The 22,219-nt window shown below is 52.5% G+C and overlaps 6 protein-coding genes across 6 annotated transcripts; 3 read left to right on the plus strand and 3 right to left on the minus strand.

Moving 5' to 3' along the window:
- Nucleotides 1-2,879: 2,879 nt before the first annotated feature.
- On the plus strand, nt 2,880-4,345 carry M406DRAFT_329679 (uncharacterized protein; the record flags this gene model as incomplete). Its single annotated transcript, XM_040920455.1, has 5 exons — nt 2,880-2,951; nt 3,063-3,076; nt 3,421-3,451; nt 3,686-3,853; nt 4,043-4,345. 5 exons carry the CDS (start codon nt 2,880-2,882, stop codon nt 4,343-4,345), a joined length of 588 nt encoding a protein of 195 aa, XP_040776779.1.
- A 2,500-nt stretch (nt 4,346-6,845) lies between these two features.
- M406DRAFT_226994 (uncharacterized protein) lies at nt 6,846-9,552 on the minus strand (the record flags this gene model as incomplete). Its single annotated transcript, XM_040915756.1, has 5 exons — nt 6,846-8,237; nt 8,340-8,548; nt 8,744-8,831; nt 8,984-9,229; nt 9,433-9,552. Coding segments are annotated over 5 exons (2,055 nt in total), but the record flags the coding sequence as incomplete, so codon positions are not given.
- A 2,130-nt stretch (nt 9,553-11,682) lies between these two features.
- M406DRAFT_105976 (uncharacterized protein) lies at nt 11,683-13,789 on the plus strand. The gene is made up of 5 exons (XM_040915175.1): nt 11,683-11,859; nt 11,936-12,000; nt 12,082-12,275; nt 12,358-13,348; nt 13,455-13,789. The coding sequence occupies exons 1-5, from the start codon at nt 11,749-11,751 to the stop codon at nt 13,504-13,506; spliced, it is 1,413 nt and encodes a 470-aa protein (XP_040776781.1). The 5' UTR covers nt 11,683-11,748; the 3' UTR covers nt 13,507-13,789.
- An 819-nt stretch (nt 13,790-14,608) lies between these two features.
- Nucleotides 14,609-16,578, plus strand: M406DRAFT_356068 (uncharacterized protein). Its single transcript, XM_040923347.1, has 5 exons — nt 14,609-14,666; nt 14,861-15,005; nt 15,122-15,432; nt 15,567-16,239; nt 16,356-16,578. Exons 3-5 carry the CDS (start codon nt 15,207-15,209, stop codon nt 16,408-16,410), a joined length of 954 nt encoding a protein of 317 aa, XP_040776782.1. The 5' UTR covers nt 14,609-14,666; nt 14,861-15,005; nt 15,122-15,206; the 3' UTR covers nt 16,411-16,578.
- Nucleotides 16,579-16,905: 327 nt separating this feature from the next.
- On the minus strand, nt 16,906-17,505 carry M406DRAFT_356069 (uncharacterized protein). The gene has a single exon (XM_040923348.1). It carries the CDS (start codon nt 17,434-17,436, stop codon nt 17,053-17,055), a length of 384 nt encoding a protein of 127 aa, XP_040776783.1. The 5' UTR covers nt 17,437-17,505; the 3' UTR covers nt 16,906-17,052.
- A 1-nt stretch (nt 17,506) lies between these two features.
- On the minus strand, nt 17,507-19,240 carry M406DRAFT_217554 (WD40 repeat-like protein; the record flags this gene model as incomplete). Its single annotated transcript, XM_040915503.1, has 1 exon — nt 17,507-19,240. A coding segment is annotated over one exon (1,734 nt), but the record flags the coding sequence as incomplete, so codon positions are not given.
- Between the last annotated feature and the right edge of the window lie 2,979 nt (nt 19,241-22,219).

Genomic DNA, 22,219 nt, shown 5'->3' on the forward strand with positions numbered 1-22,219 from the left:
GGAATTGGACTGAGCAACTGGCACTCGGGCCATTTCCTAGGTATCCACAAGGCCATCTTATACTTGCCAGCACTGTGCCGCAGTACTACCTGAAGATCATTAAAGTATGGAGCCGCTGCGTACTGTGCAAATTCCCACCCCGGGACCATCGCCAGGAACATCTCCGGGCACTGGAGCACGTGTATGGTACTATTACTGATGAGAAAAGCCCCTCCATACACCGTTGCTCTTCATTGTCCAGGGGGGGGGGGGAAGCAACTGGAAGAAATGGCCGTGGCTGGACGTCTGTCTCATATCCATCCTCATTTCCGGGGGACTGCAACTTGCAGCGGTGCACTCGCTAAAAATCCTGCGCGACGAAATTGCACCCAGGTTGCTGCTTATTATTTGTTTGTTTGATGTCATCTTTTTCGCGAGGACGTTGTGTTGGCCACACCATTATTGTCATTCGCACCTTGCCCTCCCGGCCCCATGGGTTCCTGGCTGAAGAATCAACCTGGACGCATGCGAAAACGCCTGGCCTCCCTGTTTTCTTCCCATCCAGAGAGGACATGGAGCCGAAGCAAGAGCAATACCCGCCGTGATAGTTGATCAATATCCTAAAGCACAAACCCACACATGCATCGGACATGCTACGATACATCGTTACGTCGTCAGTTATGGTACTGTATAGCCCACTGGCTCTTAAAGAAAGAAAGAAAAAAAGAGGATGTAACCTGACGCGCCGTGCGCGCAGGTGATTGACAAGGGCCGCGCCCGCAGATGAAACCGCCGTCCGTTCAATAAAACCTTAAATCCATGGTACTATGGTTCGTGTGCTGTGTGCTTGGACGCTCTGAGCCTTGACAGACCTCTCAGCGGTAATCTGTCCTTCGAGATTGTTGATAGCAAGGTCTCTTCAGGAGAATACAAGGAGTGAAGGGGGGACCAGAAGAAGAAAAGATCCTTTCTCAGGAATCCGGTGGCTGGCTGGCTTACGACACTGTGTAGGATCTTGTCACCAGAACACAATTCGGTGTTTCAAGTCAGTAGCAAAACGCAGTCATGGCTGAGTCTTTCGCGATGGCACATTGACCAAACCACATAGCTTGGTCTTCTTCTGTTTCTTTCCGCTTCCCCCCCCCCCCTTCCTTCTTCTTCCTCCTCATCACTTCTACCAACTTTCTTGCTATCAATTGGTCCTCATGAAGTGAACTACGGCCTTACCCAAAGATTTGAATTGCCCTCTAGACTTGCACACAGCCTTGCGCGGCAATCGACAAGTTGCCAAAAAGTCTCAGCCTTGCATAAACACCGACGTCTCTGCCGTTTGGCGTCTTGAGAAGCCGAGCTCCGCCACCTTGCACGTTTTTGTTTCAATCGGAGCGATTCTTTTGCTCTACCCGGTTTTTGTTTCTCCCCCCCTCCCCGCTCTGCATGTGAGACGAACACAGTTGACTATGGTTTTTTGGTTGATGTTTATGCCGTGAGCGGGGCCTCGTTTATGGGATCATGTTTTTGTTGCTAGGTCGCGTGGCATTTCGGGATGAGCCTGGCCTGTCTGCGGCAGTAAACGTTTCAGGAGCTGAGCTCCTTGGGATGGGAGGATAAGGCTGCTTAGCTCAGCTTGGAGGTGCTTCTTGACGACATCGCAAGTAGTGCTTGTGGTGTATATGGCCATCGTATCCGTGCTGAAGGTGAAAGATGAGGGGAGTGGTGGTGCTGGTGGTAGTGGGATCGAGGTCCAGTATTGCGGAGGAGGACAGTCCGTGTCCCTCCATACAAACCCCTCGCCCTCGTGGGCCTACATCACATTGGCTTATCTCTCTGTCTCCTCATGTCAACCCTTCTCGGCTCGACGTACCGAAACGCTTCATCTGGGGAAATGCTCCTGGAAATCCCCGGCATGACGACATCTTTCTGGGGGTGGGTGTCGTGACGGGCTGTTCGTGTGCTGGCCCAAGTGCCTCTATTGTACGTGCACGAAGGCACGCACGCACGCACGTACCTACATGAGCGCGCTATGGAAGACATGGACGCAAAAGGTGGGTGGCTCCAGGTCTGCATGAGCAGCCTCCTCAGACCTGGACGGCTATGCACGCATTTTGAGAGGAACTGCAGCAACCTCAGCCTTGTTTCTCACCTACCTCACACATACAGATCCGGATCCTACCACCAGACAAAGCATGCTGGGCCATCAGAACACCTTGATTTGCAAGGCATCAAGATGCACACACTTCAACAAACAAGAGGAGCCTAAGATTCCAATCACACTGAGAGCCAGACTTTACCATCAGTGAACGCTTGACAAAACTTGTACTCGCCCATCTTTTAGGCGATACCAGTCGAGGCACCCCAAGACACGTGCGGACCAAGGAGTGCGTTCTATATGTTGTTGACCTGGTTTCAAGTATGTACTTGCTATTGCAGCAGCCCCTCAGCAAAGTTGGACCTGCCTGAGCAAAGACAGTACAATCTAATTTGGTAGTCTACATTGGGAGGGATCCTTCTCCAATTTGCTTCGTTCCACCCTCTTCAAGCATTCAATTTGTACTCATAACCAATGCTCAGTCGTTATGCACTACACCAGCAGGCAGTGATGTCTATTAGACAACAAATGAGACAGCAAGGCACCAAGATAATTGGTCAATTCACTATTGTATGCCCAATCAGATACATCCCCGCTCTCTCTCAGTCAGTCAACATGATTACATTCACAAAAGGGTAGTTCATCTTCAAGTATCAAAGCGGGTGTGCTCTCGCCAGGTGTCGGTCTCAAAGCTTTGTGTTTACCAGCGATTACTATGTTAACAAAAATATAGCGAAGGCTTTATCACTGATCCCAGGGACAGTTGCTCTCTAGGGATTGAACAGTCACAGACGGCTTCACTTGGGCAGAGATGATTCTCGATCAATTACAAATGGTCACAAGACCCAACCACACCTTCCAACCCTTCAATGACCACCCGAGAGTGAGTCACCATAGCCTGTTTTGAGCTATGAATGATCTTGCCTATTGCTCTTCACATTATTCCTTTTTGGGGTATCACAGACTCAGGTGATGTGACCTACACACTGCCCAGATGACCTTCGAAGCGTGAGGTATGCTGGTGATATTGTTCGTCCGAGGCTTTGCTTCCCCCTTCACCAGAACATTATTGTAATGTGAATGGTATCGAATATTCCACAGCAGGAACAGAAAGGCATATCGATAGGTATTGATAGCCTTTATCGTAATGTCGCAAAAATATATAACAACGTCGTCCACCTCGCCATTCTGCCGACTTTTCTTCCTCCTTTTCTCCAGTCCACCAAAACAAACTCCACCCAATCGTCAGCGGTACTGGGGGTGGCTGGGGCACGTCACCCAGGCTGTTGCAGTATTATTACATGCCCTTAGTGGCAAGATATTCCACTGCTGCAGCCTGCTATTTGGTGTAGGATCAGCCTGCTGGCTTGCACGCTCAGCACAGTATCGACCACTCCTCCCCTTGCCACAGCCACTCCCAGCAGCCGCAGGCATCGCAGCAGCACCACCACCACCAGCTGCTGCTGCTGCTACTGCGGCACCCTCGTCGCTAACTTCACCTCCAAGAAACCAACCAGTCCACCCTCGTCCAGGGCTATAAGTTGTCAATACACAGAAGGATATGGTCAGTTGGTCAAATCCAGTGGCAATACCTTGCAGCAACTAACGTCATCACAGGAAGAGGAGCAGGAGGTGCAGCAGCAGTCGCAGCAACAACAGAAGGAGGAGGAAGAGGAGCACCAGCAGCAGCTATATTGTCACACCAAGTACATCATCATACTGGCGATATCCTCACCACAGCAGCTATATCTTGGGCGTAATGATGCCCCTGCATGCGGTGAGGATGTATGTATCAATGCACTGCAGCACCTCCTCCTCCCCAACACACATCCACATCCACATCCACAGTCGTAATGCAGACTGTCATATCATGTGGTCATATGCACTATCGATCATGGTAAGGTCTGATCTATTATATCTCTCCCTCATCATCAAGAGCATATGACTGACCAGCTCCATCAACAGCCTGGATAGCTGGCCTCCGTCAGCGAACAATGGAGAGCTAGAACTGGCTATCTAAATCGGAGCCCTCGCCGCCACCTTTCGCCTCCAACCAAGCCGCTCGGGATGAGCCAAGTCAAGACGAGGTTGGAGGCGAATGGAGAGACGTGCTCCGGCGGCAACAAGCCAAGCGACGGCAGCAAGCCAATAGCACAGCTGGTCCCTCTGCGGGTCCAAACTCAGCCTCCTGACCGCCTGGTAACAATTTACCAGGCGGTCCCTATTCCAGGAGCGCAACCAAGACGACCATTCAAGACTTTGGGAGAGAGTCCTTGAGGGGCGTCAAGAGAGTTTGTCGTGACCCAAACTCACCCGCAGAGGAGGGCCATGGCTGTGGCCGAAGCTGAGCCCACGGGTCAGGAGACTCCGACGCCCCAACATCGACGGTCAAGATGCTGCAACTTCAGCAGCCGACTTGGACGAGGCCTACGACGGTGCCGTTCTGATTTATCATCCTCAGCTGCTATGGCTTGCAAGAAGTTCCCACGTGCTTCAGATTTCTGGCTGCAACCAACAAAACCAGCCATCGAAATACTTATTGGGAGGCCGAAGTTGAGTCTGTTGGTCGACTATTCCATCATCAAAATAGATGCTATCCCGATCAACAGACTCAACTTCGCCTCCTCCATGAGCTCTCCGGGGGAACAAGGAGCAGCGAGACGGACGAACGACATGAGCGAGTGGATGCTCGCAGAGGACGAGACCCAGCATCTCGATTATCAACAGCCTGCGTATGAAATCAACAACCCAGGCGGCTTCGGTGCCGTTTTGATAATACGCTGTGTTCAAACTTGGTCCATATTTTCCGACTTCGACACCCACAACCCAGCCGTCCAAGTCTGCCCGTCACGTCGTACTGATGCTGCCCACTGCGCACCGCAATTATACCCGAGAGCCCAAGGGAATCTGGGGGGTAGTTTTCCATCAAACCGGTCTTTGAGAATAGCGACGACAACGACAACGACAAAGGAACGACCTAGCGAGGTACCTTAACAGGAGGAATGAGTGAGGAGGGGTCATGTAATCCTGGCAGCCTCCTTCACCACTGTCACGCACCGTCTTCATTTCGAGGCTTTGAATGTTAGGCCCCAGATCATGTTCGAGGACATCTGGGCGGCGGTGCAGAATTCATGAAACGGCGGCCGTTATCCTAGGTAGACTTTTGCATAAATCAAACCACCTGACACACACTCTCTCTTCTCGCCCTACTTATAACTCTTTCACGAGATGCTTCTCTATGGCTTGATAGCAAGGACACAGGCAAGAACATATCTACTGACCTGATCCCCCAAGTGCTTCCTATTATTTTATTCAGGATTGTGTAAACTAGAGAATGAAATGAAGCCACGATCCGCTCGACCTCTTCTATACTATCACCACCAATCTTGATAACGTAGTGATATGGCCAAGTGTGCAAATGAGTCCGTCGGAGTCGTACTTGAGCCGAGAGGACACGTCCCCAAGTACTACTCGTAGTCATGGACAGGTAAATGGAAGCGGTGATGCATTCCAAAGGGCCCCTCCCACCTCTTCGCTGACCAGTACTTAGTGCTTGAAAGGGCGATGGGAGATAGACCTGGGGTCCCATTAACAGGGAGGGCGCTTGCTTGATGGGAATCTATCTCTCTTTCTCTCTCTCTCGTGGCCCATGCCAGTGTCCTCCTGTCGACCGAGATCACCCAAATGCATTTCTTCTTCTTTTTTTTCGTTTCTGGTGGAAAGTATGGGCGTAGACACATCTTGAAGGTAATAATGATGGCCAGGGAGATCTGCACTGTAATTCCACGGCAAGTATACCTACCTACTTGTGTACAGAGGGGGGGAAATAGTTGAGCGGTGACATGACCCCCTGGTGCTTATTTGGGGTCCAGCAGGGGGGGAACCAACCACTTTCAGGGTCACCATATCCCACTGTTTACGACGGAGATCGTGGATGATGTACTTTCACGAAATGGATGGAATCACTCAGGAAGAATTCAAAGAGACGTTGTAATACAAATCAATTATACAAACTCAAGTGCTCATGCGCTAGTTATCTTTTCCCGCACTGCATCGCATCGTCGTTAGCAATCTTCGGTCCCAAGCTTTCCATCACTGAAATGCCCCGTTCCCTCTCCCAGAAGCTGAAAAAAAGAAACAGCAGGGAATTGCTCAGCTGTAAGGGGGGAAAAAATGCAACTACTGGATCACGTCATGAAAACTCCACGCCATGCTTATTGGGTCTCGTGGAAGTGACCCGGGCAGCAGTGAAAAGACGAGTCGCCCACCCAGAAAAGACATTGTATCCCCCCAATTCCAACTCCATCCATCCAGAGCTTATATGCAGTGGTATTTATGTACCTGTTCATTCCTTCCTACTTGAAATGCGGTGGGATGGGCACTTCTCACTAGTCTCGAAGACGATGATATATCCTCAAAAGTAATCATCATGGTGGATCTGTCGCAGTTGATCATGCCCATGTTGGCGCTTGGCCCTTTTCTTTCAAAGGCGAGATCTGCACCCTAAAAGGTCGGAACTATTGGAGAGCTCGGACCAACCACGCACGGCACAGCACCTCAGACGCATGGTTCGAATATAGCCAGCCATCCAGCCAACTGGCCGAGTATGTAGGCGGCTAACGCGCATTATGTACTCGTCGATGATGGCTGCTCTAAGGAAATAGAGGCACCGGGCCCCTGCAGGTGGTTGTTGATTTGGCTGTGTGGCTTTTTTTGGGGGGGGTTTTTTTTTTTGGTTTTAATAAGGAGGATTGTTGATGGCATCAGACCCCATTGCCGGGAAAGCAAAGCCAGGAGGATAGACAGGCATGCCCTGCTGATTTGTAGAGATACCGTAACCAAAACCTGGCACGATGGGCTCGTCATTTGGGTTGCCGGCATTGTTGGGCCGATCGTCGTCGCGACGGTGGGCGTGGTGGTCCCGACCGCCCCCACCACCACCGCGTCTGCCGTGTCGGCGATCATTCCGATCTTCATTGTGGTGCGTCGACTTGGGGCCATGGCTGCCGCCCTTGTCGGTCTGCATACGGCGAGAGATGGCCTTGGACGACACACCGGCGCCGATCTCGATGTCTGGCTCCTCGACGACCATGCCATGGGTGATAGGCTGGCCACCGCTGCCACCGAACGGCGCCGTGAGCATCCACTTTCGGTCAGCCTCGGTCAGCTTGTGGATGGGAATTACGCTGATGCCCGTCTGGTAGTCGCTGCAGTCCCTGGGCCCGAACCCAACGCCCCATCTCGTACGGAGCTGGGCGTCCGGGCTGCGGCCGTCCTCCATGGCCTCCTTCGCATTGACAGCATCCTTACGGGTGTACATCTTGACGAACGCGTGGCGCTTCTCTTTATTGACAATACACGTCTGGACGGTACCGAAGCGGTTGAAGATGGCCCGCAGCTCATGCTCGGGGCATGTCACCCCGCCCACGAACAGCGTACGGCTCAGCACCTTGATGTGATTATTGGGAAGGGACGGGTCAAACTGCACAAACTTGTCCTGTTGCGAGGGAGAGGCAGGCATCTCACCATCACCGCGCCGCGGGCTCGAGCCACGACGCCCACCAGGTGGCGAGCGCTGCCGATAGGAACGACCACCCCGCTCCCGATCGTCATAGCGATCACGCGGTGGAGAGTTACGGCCATGGTCGCCAAAACGACGGTCATCACGACCACGAGGAGAGTCACGGTGATCCCAGCGACGTCCTGGGGAGCGCGAGCGCGATCTACCACGCGCTCCACCGGTAGGAGATCTCAAAGCATGGTCATCAGGCCTTGGAGGAGCCCAACCACTGCTGCTGCCACTGGGGGCCATCGGGTACGCACCCTGGTTGGGCGGCGCTACTTGAGGTGGTGCGCCCGGAGCGGCGCCGTTGTTGCCGGCAAGAGCCTTCACCACGGCAGCAATTTGCTCAGCTGGGAGGCCCTTCTGGATCAGCTGCTGGATAAGCGCCACCTGCAGCGCCGTCGGGTCACCGCCTGCAGCGGCCCCTGGTGCAGCGTTGCCTGTCATTCCAATGCCCATGGCAGCTACACCATTCTGAACGTTGCTAAAGTTGGGCATAGCTGTGGGCTGGGTCTGGGGCGGCATAAAGGGAGGAGCAGATGTTCCCATTGGGGGGAGAGCAGGCTGTGGTGTATGCTGCTGCTGCTGCTGCTGCTGCTGCTGCTGCTGCTGTAAAAAGGGCAAACCTAGGCCTGGCTGGGCAGGATTCATGAAAGATGGAGCTGTGAGGTTACTAGGGAGCCCAGAAGTAGTGTAAGGAGCAGATACTGGGGCTGGTGTGGGAGCTGCTGGGGCTGCACTGCTCTGGACCGCCTTGTTCTGGTTCTGCTGCTGGGCAATGTTCTTGATGGTAGCAAGAGTCTCGACAATGTTGGCTGGGAGTACTGGTGGTGCTGGGGTTGGCTGAGCCTGAGCATTGTTGCCAAGAGATGCCAGCACATTGGGAGGTGGGCTGCCTGGGGGGGTGGTTGATGATTCTACAGAAAGTGAATTCGCCAGTCAGATTCTGCTACTGTCGTGTACATGGGTGGGTGGGTGGATGTCTCCCCGCAGATACTCAATGTAAGGCTGCAACAGCCACATTTGGGATACTTGGAGGCTTATTGGGTGATCGACGGTGGTGGTGGTGGGGGGGGGGGGAAGGACGGGTTCTCTTGGTGGGGTGGACTTACGGCTGAGTTTCTGCCTGAAGCCCTCAGTCATTGCAGTAGGAAAGGTCTGTCCCTTTTCCCAGATGTCGACGAGCTTCTTAATCTTGTCCTACATGGGGAGAACAAATACATGAGTGAGCTACTGTTCACGAAGACCTTACTGAACCAGCAGCGACAAGTAGTCTAGATGGTCTCACTAGAGGAAGATACTGTCGAGGCTGGTGATATTTCCTGTTATGGGGTACGATGTGTTTGACATACCTTTTGGTCCTGAGGGGCAGAAGAGATGATGTCGTTCATCAGGACAGGCATCAGCTCAGTCACCCTGTTCACGCCAGCAGCAAATGTGCCATCTGGTGCAGCACTGTTGACAGGTTGACCTTGCTGCTTGGCCTGCTCGAGCCACTTGCGGGTTACAGAGTCTACAACGTAGAGCACACCAAGTTTATGGGTACCAGGGGCCTTCTTGAAGTGGGTGAATATCTTCTGAATGAGAACAGACTCGGACTAACATCAAAACAAGGGATGCAAGTCAGTATAAAAAGGGCAAACAACCAGGAAAACACAAATACACGACAATGATTGGTGTGTGGCGGAGGAATGGGAGAAAACGGGACGGTGGGAGTAAGGGAGTGCGCCGCGCCGTACATGACCGTATTGACGTGGCTTGTGTTAAGATGTTGAGCAAGGGGGCATCATCATTTCCGTACCTGAACATTGGCAATGCAGAGCGCCGTGATCGCGCTGATCCTAGAGCCTGATACTCCAGGAGGCTTGAGGGCAAGCATTGCCAGGAGGTTGGTCTCCAGATCTGCTACGGCAGACGACATGGTGATGGACCTGGTTGGGTCGACAGCCAGGGGAGAGGCCACACACTACTTGTCGAAAAGGCGATCAACGCTCTACCAGCTTCGTGGTTTTTTTTTTTTTTTTTTTGGTGTTGTCTAGCACCTGTTGTGAGGCAAGAGAACAACAGCGGGAGCCCCTGTGGAGGACGCGGCTTGGTGAAAATCAATTGCAACCAAGAAACGTGTGCCTGTCCAAGTTTCTTTCAATTTTCCTCCTCTGACGCCAGATCTGACGACCTTGGTAAAAGGTGTTGGCTACAGAGGCACTGCTGCGACGGTACGGAGGCAAGACTCTCGCTCTCTGGCACCTGGTTCTCAAGGAAAGGAGTGCCAGTGTACGCGACGCTTTGCGAAAAGAGAGTCAAGGACCAGATGATCCAGAGACAGTACGGTGATGTACGATGGTCAAACGGCACAGCCTAGATCTGGAGGGTCCTTGTTTACTGCGAGAGGCAGGCAAAAATTTCTAGAGCTGGGCCGACGTCTTTTTGGGTCTGTGACTGGACGCGTCTCTTCTTCTTTTCTCTTCGAGGTGGCGCAGCACTGTCTGTGGCAAGGAAAACTTCCAGATCAATCTGCAGTTGGTTGAAAACAGGCTAGAAGATGCCGAGACTACTGCAAATGTGATGAAAATCAAGTCGGGTGGATGGATACTCGATGAAATCTAACACGGGTGGCCGTGTTACTGCCAAGGTGTTGTTGAGTTGTTTTGGATGGTAGAAAAGAGAGATTAGAAAATTTGGAGGTGGCAGATGATGGGGGTTTTAATCGAACGGCAGGCGCATATGAGGGTGGGCAGGGGCAAAAACTCTGGTAGGTAGGTGACTTGGCCAGTGCCTAATGTGAAGAAGGGGGCTAGTGAGGTTAGCGTGTCCGGCAATGCCACTGTCAGTGGGCTCTCACAGCAGCTGCAGGACAGTAGCACGTGGGCCGGAAAACCTGGAACATTCACTAACAATATTTTCCAAGGAGCCAGTAAGGACGTAGCAGAGTATGAGGTACCTCTATTTGCCAATCACTGCTGCCGGTCTCCATCTGATATTTTTCTTATCTCAAATGACTTCACCCTGACCTCTATGTATGTGTTTTCTTTGTTCCTTTTTCTTCTTCTTGAAGATCTCTGGTTATGGTTCTTCCTCTTGACATGTTTCAGCGTCGGAGAAAAGATTATTGGGGGGGGGGGAGGGGATACATACTATCTGAAGTGGGCCGGGGATTTGATGAAGAGCGAGTCGCGAGCCGAAACGTTCCAGCTGCTGAGTTTGAAGCGGAGGCTACGCAACCCTCCTGTCAGAGCTGTTTGGTTGGGCCGGGGCAAACTTAGCGAGCTATCCCTCCTCCCTCATGCTGGGTTACTCTTCACATTTTCGTTGCACAGGACCTCTCCCCGCAGAACACGAAAATGCGAGGGGGTTTGGATTGAAATTGATATTTGATGACACGAAGACGATTTATAATTAGACCTTAGATCGGTAGTTCTCGTTTCGTACCATGTATGGCATATATTGTCGTCTGAGCGAACGCCACTGCGCTATGAGCGTAAATTGAGCGCAATGCGCGTGTTCGGACCTCTCGCAGCTACTATGTAGCTGAGCTGCCAGCGTATCTTCTGACGTCAAGGCTGGATGAATTTGGGGCTTTGGGGGGAAGCATTTTTTTTTAACCCGATTCGGGGGTAGTATCAGTACACGCCGTAAGTACATAGTACATAAAATACAATATACAACCATGAATGCGTACATCGCGCGTAGGCCCTCCTCTTGTAATCTGGTGATATCATAGCGGAGGTATTCAGTGCTGCCTCTTCTTCCAAAATGTTTAATTGATTTATCTCTCGCAGCCAGAGCACATTGAGATCTGAGGTGTCCATCATCAATGTGTGAAAGTTGGTAGTCTGGCTTTGTAGCGAGAACCTGGACCTGGGGCAGGGATGTGTTGAGAATCCAGATTCGGCTACCCTCGTCGTATCCTTTTCGTCTACCCCGGAAGCCCACGGCCATCAAAATTCGCGCTTTTTTGTCCGAGCTGCCCTGCTTGGTACCGATCTCTTTTTCCTTCCGGCCGAATTTCTATCTGTTCTCCTATCTCGCAGTGTTTTTTGCATCCCTTACCCTTCTTCACTTCTCTACTCCCTCGCCTTCTCTTTTCACATCCAGAACAGCACCGTCTGCCTTCAAGATGGCTTCTGCTATGCGCCTCGGCTCTTCCGCTCTGAGGACCTCTCTGAGGACCTCTGCCTTCCGACCTACCTCCTTCAACACCGTCCGCTGCTACAGCGCGAAGACACAGGTATGCCCTGACCAAACCGACCCGTGCTGCTGGCCCTTTGATGCGCCTTGCTGCTGACACCTCTGCCGTCTACTAGACCCTGAAGGAGCGTTTCGCCGAGCTTCTGCCCGAGAAGATCGAGGAAATCAAGGCCCTCCGCAAGTTAGTAACGACCAATGTCTTCCTATATACACCCCTTCCTGCGCCGGAATCGATGTGGCTGACTTGAGCTTCGGATTACAGGGAGAATGGCTCCAAGGTTGTCGACAAGGTGACCCTCGACCAGGTCTACGGTGGTGCCCGTGGCATCAAGTGCCTGGTCTGGGAGGGTTCTGTCCTCGACTCCGAGGAGGGCATCCGCTTCCGTGGCAAGACCATTCCCGAGTGCCAGGAGCTCCTCCCCAAGGCTCCCGGTGGCAAGGAGCCCCTGCCTGAGGGTAAGTCATAATCTCGATGGAGGCGGACAATCTTCCACTGCTGTGCTTCGCGCGTCGTGTGCTGATCTCAATGGTTGCTTAGGTCTTTTCTGGCTCCTCCTGACCGGCGAGGTCCCCACCGAGCAACAGGTCCGCGACCTGTCCGCCGAGTGGGCCGCCCGCTCTGATGTGCCCAAGTTCGTCGAGGAGCTCATCGACCGCTGCCCCTCGGACCTGCACCCCATGGCCCAGTTCTCTCTCGCCGTCACCGCCCTCGAGCACACCTCGTCGTTCGCCAAGGCCTACGCCAAGGGCATCAACAAGAAGGAATACTGGAGCCACACCTTTGAGGACTCTATGGACCTGATCGCGAAGCTGCCCACCATCGCCGCTCGCATCTACCAGAACGTCTTCAAGGGCGGCAAGGTTGCCGCCGTCCAGAAGGACAAGGACTACTCGTTCAACTTCGCCAACCAGCTGGGCTTCGGCAACAACACCGACTTCATCGAGCTGCTGCGTCTTTACCTGACCATCCACACCGACCACGAGGGTGGCAACGTCAGCGCCCACACCACTCACCTGGTTGGCAGCGCCCTCAGCTCCCCCTTCCTGTCCGTCTCCGCCGGTCTTCAGGGTCTGGCTGGTCCCCTGCACGGCCTAGCCAACCAGGAGGTGCTGAACTGGCTCACCGAGATGAAGAAGGCTATTGGTGATGACCTGAGCGACAAAGCCATCACTGACTACCTGTGGTCCACCCTGAACGCCGGCCGTGTAGTCCCCGGCTACGGCCACGCTGTGCTCCGCAAGACCGACCCTCGCTACATGGCGCAGCGCAAGTTCGCCCAGGAGAAGATGCCCGAGGACCCCATGTTCCAGCTGGTCAGCCAGGTGTACAAGATCGCCCCCGGCGTCCTGACCGAGCACGGCAAGACCAAGAACCCCTACCCCAACGTCGATGCCCACTCCGGTGTCCTGCTTCAGTACTACGGTCTGACCGAGGCCAACTACTACACTGTCCTGTTCGGTGTGTCCCGCGCCATCGGTGTCCTGCCCCAGCTGATCATCGACCGCGCCGTCGGCGCCCCCATCGAGAGGTAAGCTTCGTATCTTCCTTGTTTTTGTGTGTTTTTTTTTTTAATCCCAAGGGGCTGCGCGCTCCTTTTACCGTATCTAGCCTGCTGACGAGAGGTGACCCCCCAGACCCAAGTCCTTCTCCACCGAGAAGTGGATCGAGATTTGCAAGAAGCTCTAAGCCGACTGCGAAAAAAAGTTTCAGGAGACGAGAAGATACACTGGCATTTTCAGTTAAGACAAAGGACATCTCTACTACACAGCACACAGCACACCAGGGGCACGAAGGAATTCGGATAGACTTTTCTTTTGAATTGAGGGATGCTAGGAAAAATTTACAGGTGCGCGACTGGTGGGGAGGTTAGACCTGATGGAGAGCGAAATACCCCGTCACTCGTGGCGCTTGTACATTATGAAACTCTTGTATCCCAGGAGCGAAGGAAAAATATGAAATAAAATGTAAGATCTGACTGACGCAGAGAACATGACGAGATCAGGCATCTGATTTGGGCAGAGGAGGGATCCCAAGCATCCTTCGCGACCTGTCTGTTGCTGATTTTCAGGATCTGTACGACAATCCCCATAATCTGTGGCTGACGGCTGAGACTGTGAGCTGGTAGCTAGGGTTGTCAATCCCGAGCCTGCAAGAACCGAAACCCAAGCAAGGCCGTCCGTCGAGCTGGGTGCTAGCTCCGGGGGTGGGGGGGGGGGATGCGCTGCTATCATATCTGATCATTTGGGTTGAGAAGAATGACTGAGAGAAGCGAGCTGGAGCCCTAAGATTTTTTTTGTGGTTCCTTGTAGAGCGTTGAGAAGGTGACCATGTCTTTTGAGATGTCCCGGCTCCGGGGAAAGGCTTTGTTGAGATCCATCAGTTGGGGGGACCCCAGTCAAGAAAGGGTACACCTGCTCACCACAGATTTTCTATGTCTTTCCAAAGTACTTCGTATCGTGTCACCGCTGTATCACAGTGGTCTTGTAGGCCAGCGTGCCAGGGCCCTCAGCAGCTCAACCCACCACCAGTCGGGGTTCGAGGGAAGGTTGAGCCCCCCCCCAAATCTGTAAGACCCTGGCCCCCTGTATATTCGCAAGGTTCCCGAGCCCAGAAAGCAGCAAGCACCTTGGGGCACTTGGAAAGCCGGTTACCCTACTGCTGATTGTCCCGAAGCCATCTGGAGCTGCTTTTTGTTCTGTTGTTATTCTTCTCAGCTGAAAGCCATCTATCTCATCCTCCCCCCTGACCCTCGGTCTCTTTTTGACACTGTCTCCTCCAGTCTTCCCACCTTGTGAATTTCATCGACACTTGAGAATTGAACGATTGTCCGTCCACTGTCAAACCTTGTAAGTTTCCCTGACTTGATAGTGGTTGTTTTGTCTCAATCAAGTTTGGCGCCGGAGGCTTGGGGGAGAGCTCTCCACTGGGCGAAGGAGGGGAATGGGGGAAGGACCTCTGGGGAGCTTGCTTGGGAAACTCCGGTGACCAGGCACCATCACCGAAGACACGCTGTTTACCGACTGACATGTGCAACACCCAGGTCTCCGAATCCACCGACATCTCCCGCACCACCTTGTTCCCCTTTTTTTTTTTGTCTTGTCTCCCTTCTCTTGTGAGACAATAGGAAACCTCAACCAGAACCATTCTTGAGTCTCAGCCTGTCTATCACAGTCGCCTCTTCCCTTGTGTGTATTACCCAACCCCTTCCCAAATGCTCCGACAGACGATCATCAAGAGGATAGAAAGTTTCCATTTCGTGTATATCTGTCCCTAATCTGTGCGATACCAAAAAACAAAGTAGCCCCTCAACCAAAGCCCCTCCTGCGAAGAAGCACCCTACTTCCCTTGGTCAGGGCCCCCTCCCCCGTCAATCTTCCGCCATCGTCATGTCCGCCGTCGCCACCGTGCCGACTCCGGCTCCGGAGAAGAAGAAGCTGGAGAAGAAGCCCATCAAGTTCTCCAACCTGCTCCTCGGAGCCGGCCTCAACTTGTTCGAGGTCACCTCCCTCGGCCAGCCCCTCGAGGTCGTCAAGACCACCATGGCTGCCCACCGTGGCGACGGCTTCATGTCCGCCCTGGGCCGTATCTGGTCCCGCGGTGGTGTGTTTGGCTGTACGTATAAAAAGCAGAAAACAAGGAGAGGAAAAAAGAAGTCCAAACCTCTTTCTCCCCTTCTTCTCTTTGCACCCGTGATCAGATAAGAAATGAGGCTGACCTGACCTGATCCCATTCGCCTCGTCTCATAGTCTACCAAGGCCTTATTCCCTGGGCCTGGATCGAGGCATCCACCAAGGGCGCCGTGCTCCTCTTCGTCGCCTCCGAGGCCGAATACTACGCGCGTAATGCCGGCGCGTCCGAATTCCTCGGTGGCATCACGGGTGGCGTGGCGGGCGGTGTGGCTCAGGCCTACGCCACTATGGGCTTCTGCACCTGCATGAAGACGGTCGAGATCACCAAACACAAGGTCGTCTCCGCCGGCGGCAAACCCCCCTCCACCTGGGCCACCTTCGCCGACATCTACCGCCGCGAGGGCATCCGCGGCATCAACAAGGGCGTCAACGCTGTCGCCATCCGCCAGATGACCAACTGGGGCAGCCGTTTCGGTCTCTCCCGCCTCGCCGAGCAGGGTATCCGCAGGGCCACCGGCAAGGAGCACGGCGAGAAGCTCAGCGCCGCCGAGAAGATCCTCGCCTCCAGCCTTGGTGGCGGCATGTCCGCCTGGAACCAGCCCATCGAGGTCATCCGCGTTGAGATGCAGAGCAAGACGGAGGACCCTAAGCGCCCCAAGAAGATGACCGTGGGCAACACCTTCAGGTACATTTACCAGTCCAATGGCATCAAGGGTCTATACCGCGGTGTAACCCCCCGCATCGGCCTGAGCATGTGGCAGACAGTTTGCATGGTTGCTCTTGGCGATATGTGAGTCCACGCCCCCCCCCCCCCTTTCCCCAACGCCCTTTTGCTTCCTATAGCATCTGTCTGGCCTGTATCAAGTTTCATTAAGCTGACGCGTGATTATTTGTTTGCAATTACAGTGCTAAGGGTATGGTTGAAAAGGTGACTGGTGACGCCGTCACCACTAAGCATTAAAGCGACGGCGTTTTCAGGATAACATATCAAATGACGGAATGTGATGTGTGATACCGGGTGTGTGCGGTTTTTCCAATGGTTGGAGATGGGTGAACTGAGTATACAATTTGTTGTTGCTTTTTCTATAGACGAACGGTCGTAACGGCCAAGAACTTCTTTTGCTTCCTCACTCTGGTCCGCTGCTGTACCAACAATTGCCTGACAAGTACACGCGTGTGATGAGAGATGGACGGTGTCTTTGACTCGCTGCGAGCCTTGATCAATCTACTTTGACTTGCTCAAACATTCATGGTTGTATACGAGATGGCTTTGGCTATCCCACATGACGCTCTTATGGAAGCCGTTGACGATCCATCAGAATCCCTCTCACAGCTCTCCTGCAGACCTCTCTATTAAAGGGTAAGGTGATGCCCGTCTGGACTTGGTTGAACATACGCGTAGAACGTGGATGTGTCAAAGTAGAGGAAGGGCGCAATAAAGAGAAACGAAATAGTTCATTGTAATGTTCACATTTTGTTTAACCTAGTAGGGCTATCTGAAGCCATCTACTTTTTGCAAGTGAATTCGATATGCAGTGAGTGGCATCATATGAACCCCTTCGTTACTCAAGACACGTTGTACATAGAACCTTGTCCTTCCATCTTATGTTGTTTTGTGTGTGTGTGTGTGTTGGCCAGCAGCAAAAACCCATTCTGATTGCTGCGCGTACAACATCAGGGGAGCATCTTCTCTCGTGCTCCTAAAATTCCAGGCCTCAGACCCAGATGCCTGTTTTATCACCCCATTCTGCCGTCGTGGGGTCCCATTCCACCACCTCGGCTGTACCCCTGCGCAGGTAGGCCTCGTCTTCCTCCACAATGCCAGGGTACTCAGGGCCCTCATACAATTCTCGCTCGCCAATGCCCTGGTTGGCGAGCACGTCACGGATCTCTGAGCCGAGCATCTTGTAGTCGAGGTCGAGTTCGCAGTTGCGCCTGTGCTTCTTGAGGAGTGCCTTTTTCGCATCCTGAGGATCCATCTTCTCATCTTGCGTATAGGTTACCTGCTTAAGAGCCTTCGTTCTCAATGGCGGATTTGAGTACATCTTGGCGTTGGACTGCAGATACGCCTCAAAGTGGGCTTGTACGGGCATGAGCGTGTTACCGCCGAGATACGCCTCACGACAGTAAAGCCCCGTCTCAGCATATTTCATGTCCTTAACCATGCCTACAGTGGGGTCGCCACTATAACGTAGTTGGCCATTGGCAACGTACCTCCGGCCCAACGCTCGACCATCTGTAAGAGCCACGCCCCGAGGTGGTGGTGGGTCAGCATGTGGTGTGATTGTCGTGGGTGCGCGTTTCTTGACGCCGCCTGGTAGTTTGACAAATGACGGCGGGCTGCCGTCGTCGTGGTCCGTAGATAAGACAAACACACGCCCACTAGCATCGCCGATGACAAGCTTTGACTTGTCTGGAGAAAAGGCACCAAAGGAAATCTGTGCTGGGGCCTCAAGAATGACTCTGCCTTTAGCCTTCTTTCCCAGAGACCGCACATTCCAGACTTTGACGATGCCGTCCGAAGACCCAGTGTAAAAGCGATCCATCGACGTGCCCCAGGCTGTAAACTTTACACCAGTATCATCCGTGTCATCACCGGCGGTGACTCCCGCGACAGGCTGACCATGAGCCAGCACTTGGACGGGCTTATCGCCAAGTGCTGTGTCCCAGACATATGTCTTGCCGTCGGTGCAGCCGGCAGTCACAAAGCAGAAGTGAGGGCTGTTGGGCATGATTGTAAGCTCGTTGATGTCCACAGCATAACAATCGAGTGCATTCATCTCGGTGAAAGCCAGGCCCGTGGAATGTCCGTTATCAACGACCTGCTTAAAGATGCGGACCTGTGTCTTGACCCTATCAAAATTGAGAGCGTATCCAGCAGGAGACGTAGCAGCAATGAATACGGGCTGGGTCGGATGCCAAAGAACTTCAAAGACGTTTTGGGTTCTCGCGCTGGTGATCGTAACACCTTTGCCAGAAACGGCATCCCACAAGCAGAGCTCGCCTGTATTGGAGCGGTCAGTCGGGATGTCGTTATCATCACCCGTGAGACTCCGTGGAGAGTAACCGACTAGAAGCAGATGTTTTACACTCTGCTCGATGCCCCACCTCATCGTAGAAGGGAAGTATGTCCACTTGTCAATGACCATCGGGGTGCCGTCCGAATTCACTATTCTCGAGCAAGAGAAAGGTTTGAACCGGCTTTGGGCAACGTGTCTGTCGTCTTTGGAAACGTGATAGACCCTGACAGCATTGGTCGGAACGTCCGCGGCCGTAGCAACCAGGGCCTCGTCCTGGTTGTCGAACAAGGAAGCTTGGACGAAATTCACGGGTCCCTCATGCTCCCAGGTACCGATACAACGCATTGAAGCCCCAGCTGAATCAACCTTCCACACCTTCACCTTCTTATCGAAGCCGGAGCTGTAGATTCGATTGTGAATCCTGTCATAATCAGACGACACGACTGAGGTGTAAAGCCACGGAGACTGAGATTCGCGCATGGCTTCGGTGGAATTCTCACCCCTCTCGACCAGAGGCCGGGGAATCCGGTGGTCCGGATAGGCCTTCAGGGTAGCTGAGCCGCGGGCAACAGAACCCAAAACCAGGTTGCCAGGCTTGTTGTACTGCTGGTTGTGGGAATCCATGTGGACAGTCGTGCCAGCTAGATAAGTCTGGTTCGACACCCAACTGACCGTCGAGAGATCTCCAGCACAATTTGTGAATTCGCATCGCATTTCCAGTCCATCCTCGAGAATTTTGCGGCATTCGTCCTCGAAACCCACAAGCCTTCTGTTCAAGCCCAGCCTATTTCCTGACATCTCTCTTGCTAGCAGGAGAGACGAGAGGCGGCTCTCGCGCAGACCCTCCTCCCGTGTGTCGTACGAGTCTTTCTCAAGAGATAAGACCTGCTGCGTCTGGAAGTTCTTGGCAAGGGTCCGCGATTTCAGGATGTCGTCCAGGGATGAATAAACGTCGTGAAGAAAAGCACGAACATCATCCACTTCTCGGCCTGGAAAGTGAGATCCGATCTGTACTGCGAGTCGACTGACATCGTTCGGTTTCTTCAGCCTCTTGAGCAGCTTAGCGAGGTCGCGATAGGGTTCGCGATTGTGGCGATTTTTCAGGGCCTTCCCGAATACATCATAGACAGCCGACGTCGCCTTACGTATCTCGTCCAAGGTAAAATCCACATGAAACACCTGTGGCTTTTCCAGCAGCGAGGGGTTCAGCCTCCTCAGCTGACCATTGCTGCGCAAGATGGCTTCTATTGCCTTGACACCAACATAAGGGCGATGCGATAGTGCGAAGTACGACTTGGCGCTCGTAGTGACCTCGAAGGGCTCTCCTGCCACGACCGATGCCCACGCAGCTTTCTTGGCGCGAGAACTAAAGTTTGCGGGGGAGGTAAGAGCACCCAACCTGGACTGCCTAGAAGAGGTTGGCGTTCGGGGGGGCTCTCGGCGTATGCGAAGGGACTTCGGTGTTGACGTGGGTGCTGCTGAAGATGCAGGCGCATATGCATGATGGGCTGTTTGATTCGGATGATATGAAAGAGGGTCTTCGTGTGAAGAGGCTGATGTCGGGACATAGCTCAGCATTTCCGCGGCAGGACTGGCTCCTGGCCCGTGAGGATTGGCGAACGCGTGCCATATCGGATTCGATAGACCGCTGGGGGTAGGAGGAGGTTGAGGGCGAGGGCTAGCAGCTTTTGGGGACGAATCCATGACTTGAGGGCTGGGAAGGAGCCGCTGCTGCCCTGTTTGGTAGCATTCCTGAACATCGAACGAGGCGCGTTAGCTCGAAAGCTCACGAGCTTCCTTCCCTAAGGGCTTGTATCTTTCTTACTGGCAGAGCAACCAAGTACGAGAGCTGCTCCTTCCTAGAAGCGATGATATTCTGGTGAAGAGCATCAGATATGGAACCGTTTTGCTGCGTAATGCGCTTGCCAAACTGTTGGCATAGCGCTACTGTCAGCTATGGAAGAGCCAAGAGGCTATATTAGCCAGATAGCCAGACGCGTCGCGTGAACTTTCACTGTTCACAAGTTGTTGTAGCAGGTAGCCCATCTTACCTTCTCCCTAAGCCTATCCTCGTGAATGCTCGGGTCTTCCAAGGCCGCTTCTCTTGCGCCAGCCTGAGCATAACGACGCACCAGCGACTCAGCGGTGGTTTGCGCATTCTGGGCTGTCGTCAACTTGACGCGTTTGGTTGGAGGTTCTAGGGCGGCGAACGGTGAAGCATGGTCGCCAAATACACGGCGCGCGGGGCCGTTGGCTGCATATTGACCGCCGCTGCCGCTGTTGTCGTCGCCGCTGTCACCCGTGAGGTCAATAACCTCAACGCGGCGCTGAAAAGGCAGCATCATGGCGAACGAAATGCGTCGGTTGCTCTTATGATAGAGTGGGTATTATGTAGTTTAACTTGTCATCCTATTAACCGCGTCTTACTAATCAAATCCAAAGCGCTAAAACGAGTTAATAAGCTAAGTTTTAGCTCTAGATAATTTAGGTGCACATTAATCACGAGTTCTGATTTTTTAATAAATTAAATTTAAAAGTTTTTTTAACTACATATATAATAATAAAGAATTATATAAGCTATTTATATTCTACGCTAAAGATATTTAGTAACATTTTTGTAATTATATAATATAGATATAAAAATGTCTTGATATTCTGTATTCTACGTTGTCTTAAGATATTAAGAAACTTGAAAAAAAGCCTTGGTGTAATGATGCACTGCAGTATCCGAAGATCCTAAAGTACACAAGGGTGTAATGAGCACTGCAGTAATCCGAAGATTCCAAAGTACACAAAGAGGTTTATGCTAACAAGAGCGGTGCCAAGTACAGGCCTTGAATACGGAAACACAACTGAGTAACTGTGCGAGTGTTCACTGCCTTTGGGGCTATCAGAGTAAGAGAGTAATCTGACACTTAGACTGATACTTAGATTGACAACTGAAGAGCTATGTACTGAATCTATCTAATGGTAATGAACGTGTCCTTATATATCCAGCTTCTTCAGTCCTGACTATCCTGACTATGTTCCGATTCCTCATAGTCGTTCTCCAAATATGTTGACTATGTCCATAGTCGACATAGTCGCGCTAGTAACCCTAACCCGGGTTACGTAATCCTGCTTGGTATCCGACGTTGGGTCGTGACACCTGGTCCCTTTGTTGGTGGGGCTTATCCTGTGACCTGCATGTTGGATGGGTCATAACAAAGGGGTTTATGCTAACAAGAGCGGTGTCAAAGTAGTAACCAATTGAATACGGAAATCTGAACAAGTAATCCGTGCAAGTGCTTTCATTCGCCTTTGGGGCTATTCAAGTGTGTGACAAATGAATACTTAGATTGACGACTGAAGAGCTATGTTCTGGTGGTCTATCTAATGGTAATAAACGTGTCCTTATATATCCTGCTCTTCAGTGTGGCTCACCTGGCTCACTGATGATCCAGATGATCCATCCCTGTCATAACCCTAACCCTTGCTTACGTAATTCTGGTTGGCCATTTGGTGCGGGACTGCAATGCTTGGTTCCTGTTGCTGAGGCTTGTTTTGTAACCTGCAAGTTGAGTGGGTCATAACACTTGGTCATTGATCCAGCGATCAGTTCTTGGATTCGAAGAGCATAGTCGATATGCTTGTGAATCATTCCAGATTTAATAGCTGTTCAATTATTCGAGTTTACAACTATGTAAAAAGAGTCGTATAAACTGCTTTCTCAACACTACTTTTCGCAAAGAAGCTTTGTCAAAGAAAATT

This window comes from Cryphonectria parasitica (assembly GCF_011745365.1).
Source record: "Cryphonectria parasitica EP155 unplaced genomic scaffold M406scaffold_4, whole genome shotgun sequence".
Taxonomy (NCBI): Eukaryota; Fungi; Ascomycota; class Sordariomycetes; order Diaporthales; family Cryphonectriaceae; genus Cryphonectria; species Cryphonectria parasitica.

Excerpts from the sequence above, each read along its gene's own strand:
- M406DRAFT_105976 (XM_040915175.1), top strand. The coding sequence starts at position 11,749 with ATGGCTTCTGCTATGCGCCTCGGCTCTTCCGCTCTGAGGACCTCTCTG. Across the intron at positions 12,001-12,081 it reads GAAATCAAGGCCCTCCGCAA|GGAGAATGGCTCCAAGGTTG; the intron begins GTTAGTAACGAC and ends TTCGGATTACAG. Across the intron at positions 13,349-13,454 it reads GTCGGCGCCCCCATCGAGAG|ACCCAAGTCCTTCTCCACCG; the intron begins GTAAGCTTCGTA and ends GTGACCCCCCAG.
- M406DRAFT_356068 (XM_040923347.1), top strand. The coding sequence starts at position 15,207 with ATGTCCGCCGTCGCCACCGTGCCGACTCCGGCTCCGGAGAAGAAGAAG. Across the intron at positions 15,433-15,566 it reads CCGCGGTGGTGTGTTTGGCT|TCTACCAAGGCCTTATTCCC; the intron begins GTACGTATAAAA and ends CTCGTCTCATAG. Across the intron at positions 16,240-16,355 it reads ATGGTTGCTCTTGGCGATAT|TGCTAAGGGTATGGTTGAAA; the intron begins GTGAGTCCACGC and ends TTGCAATTACAG.
- M406DRAFT_356069 (XM_040923348.1), bottom strand. The coding sequence starts at position 17,436 with ATGAGAAGATGGATCCTCAGGATGCGAAAAAGGCACTCCTCAAGAAGC.